Source organism: Gobio gobio (assembly GCF_949357685.1).
Source record: "Gobio gobio genome assembly, chromosome: 1".
Taxonomy (NCBI): Eukaryota; Metazoa; Chordata; class Actinopteri; order Cypriniformes; family Gobionidae; genus Gobio; species Gobio gobio.
In genome coordinates this window covers 72,435,409-72,436,475 of record NC_137097.1, presented here as the reverse complement: position 1 = coordinate 72,436,475, position 1,067 = coordinate 72,435,409, and the positions used below count along the sequence as shown (strand labels likewise).

At 38.2% G+C, this 1,067-nt stretch overlaps 1 protein-coding gene across 1 annotated transcript in view; it reads right to left on the bottom strand.

The window, feature by feature from the left end:
• Positions 1-705: 705 nt before the first annotated feature.
• Positions 706-1,067, bottom strand: part of nog1 (noggin 1) — a gene marked incomplete at both ends in the record, with an annotated part of 651 nt that continues 289 nt past the window's right edge. The window contains one exon of the mRNA XM_079811296.1: positions 706-1,067. This exon is cut by the window's right edge and continues 289 nt beyond it. Within this exon, the coding sequence (XP_079667422.1) occupies positions 706-1,067 (362 nt within the window).

Genomic DNA, 1,067 nt, shown 5'->3' with positions numbered 1-1,067 from the left:
ATGATGGCACGACATATACATACAATACATTCATACACATGATAGTGCATAAAAACATAAAAGGGAACACTTTATAATAACTTATATTAACAGACAGTATTATATTTCATAATGCATAAACAAATAGTCAGCTAGTATACATTCAAACAACTGCTCAAATGTTATATACCATGTATTTATATGTGACTATACACTGTAAAAATATATGATCAATAAGTTATGACAACATATGTCATTGCTTTAACTCATCAAAATAAGTTTCATAATTTAAGTTGAAACATCCAAGTTGATTGTACTTAAACATTTAAGGAAGCATCTTTTTTTAAATTATTATATATAATGTACTGTCAAATACTGTCATATTAATGACATAAAGCTAATATAAAGTGTTACCAAAATACAAAAATTTTTCATAACTTAAGTACAGAAATATAACCAGCTTCGATTTTCTATAATTTTTTTGTTTTTTCAAGACACGTGTATCAAAACAGAGTTTTGAAAAACTGAAATCCAGAAATGCATATCAGATTAAATTTTGCACAGTAATATTTATCAGAACATTTCCCCATAATTTAAGTCCGGCAATATGTATATCAGCTCAGCTTATATGTCCATAAGACGAGAAACACGTATCAGATCAAAGTCTTTGCTTTTTTTTTGTTCCCATGCGAAAAAAAAAAAAAAAGTCTTTATGAACGATATCGCTCAGTTGGCGCACGAGCATTTGCACTCGGTTATGATGGGATACTGCACCGGTATCCACGCGCACTTGAGCGCGCCTCTCCTCTGAACGCATCTCCACCGCAGGAGCGTGATGTGCGTGGATTTGGCCGGTTTGCACACCATCCCCTCCGGTACCGAGCACGAGCGCTTACTGTAGCAGCTCCCCGCGCGCACGAAGCGCGGCCAGAAGCGCGCGCCGAGGTCGTTCCACGCGTAAAGCACCGGGCAGAAAGAGTAGGACCACAGCCACATCTGCAGCCTGCGCTTCAGCTTCTTGCTGGCTTTGCGCTTTTTGCCCCACTGCACGTCAAAGTCCAGGTTCTTGATGTCTTTGGGCATCAGCC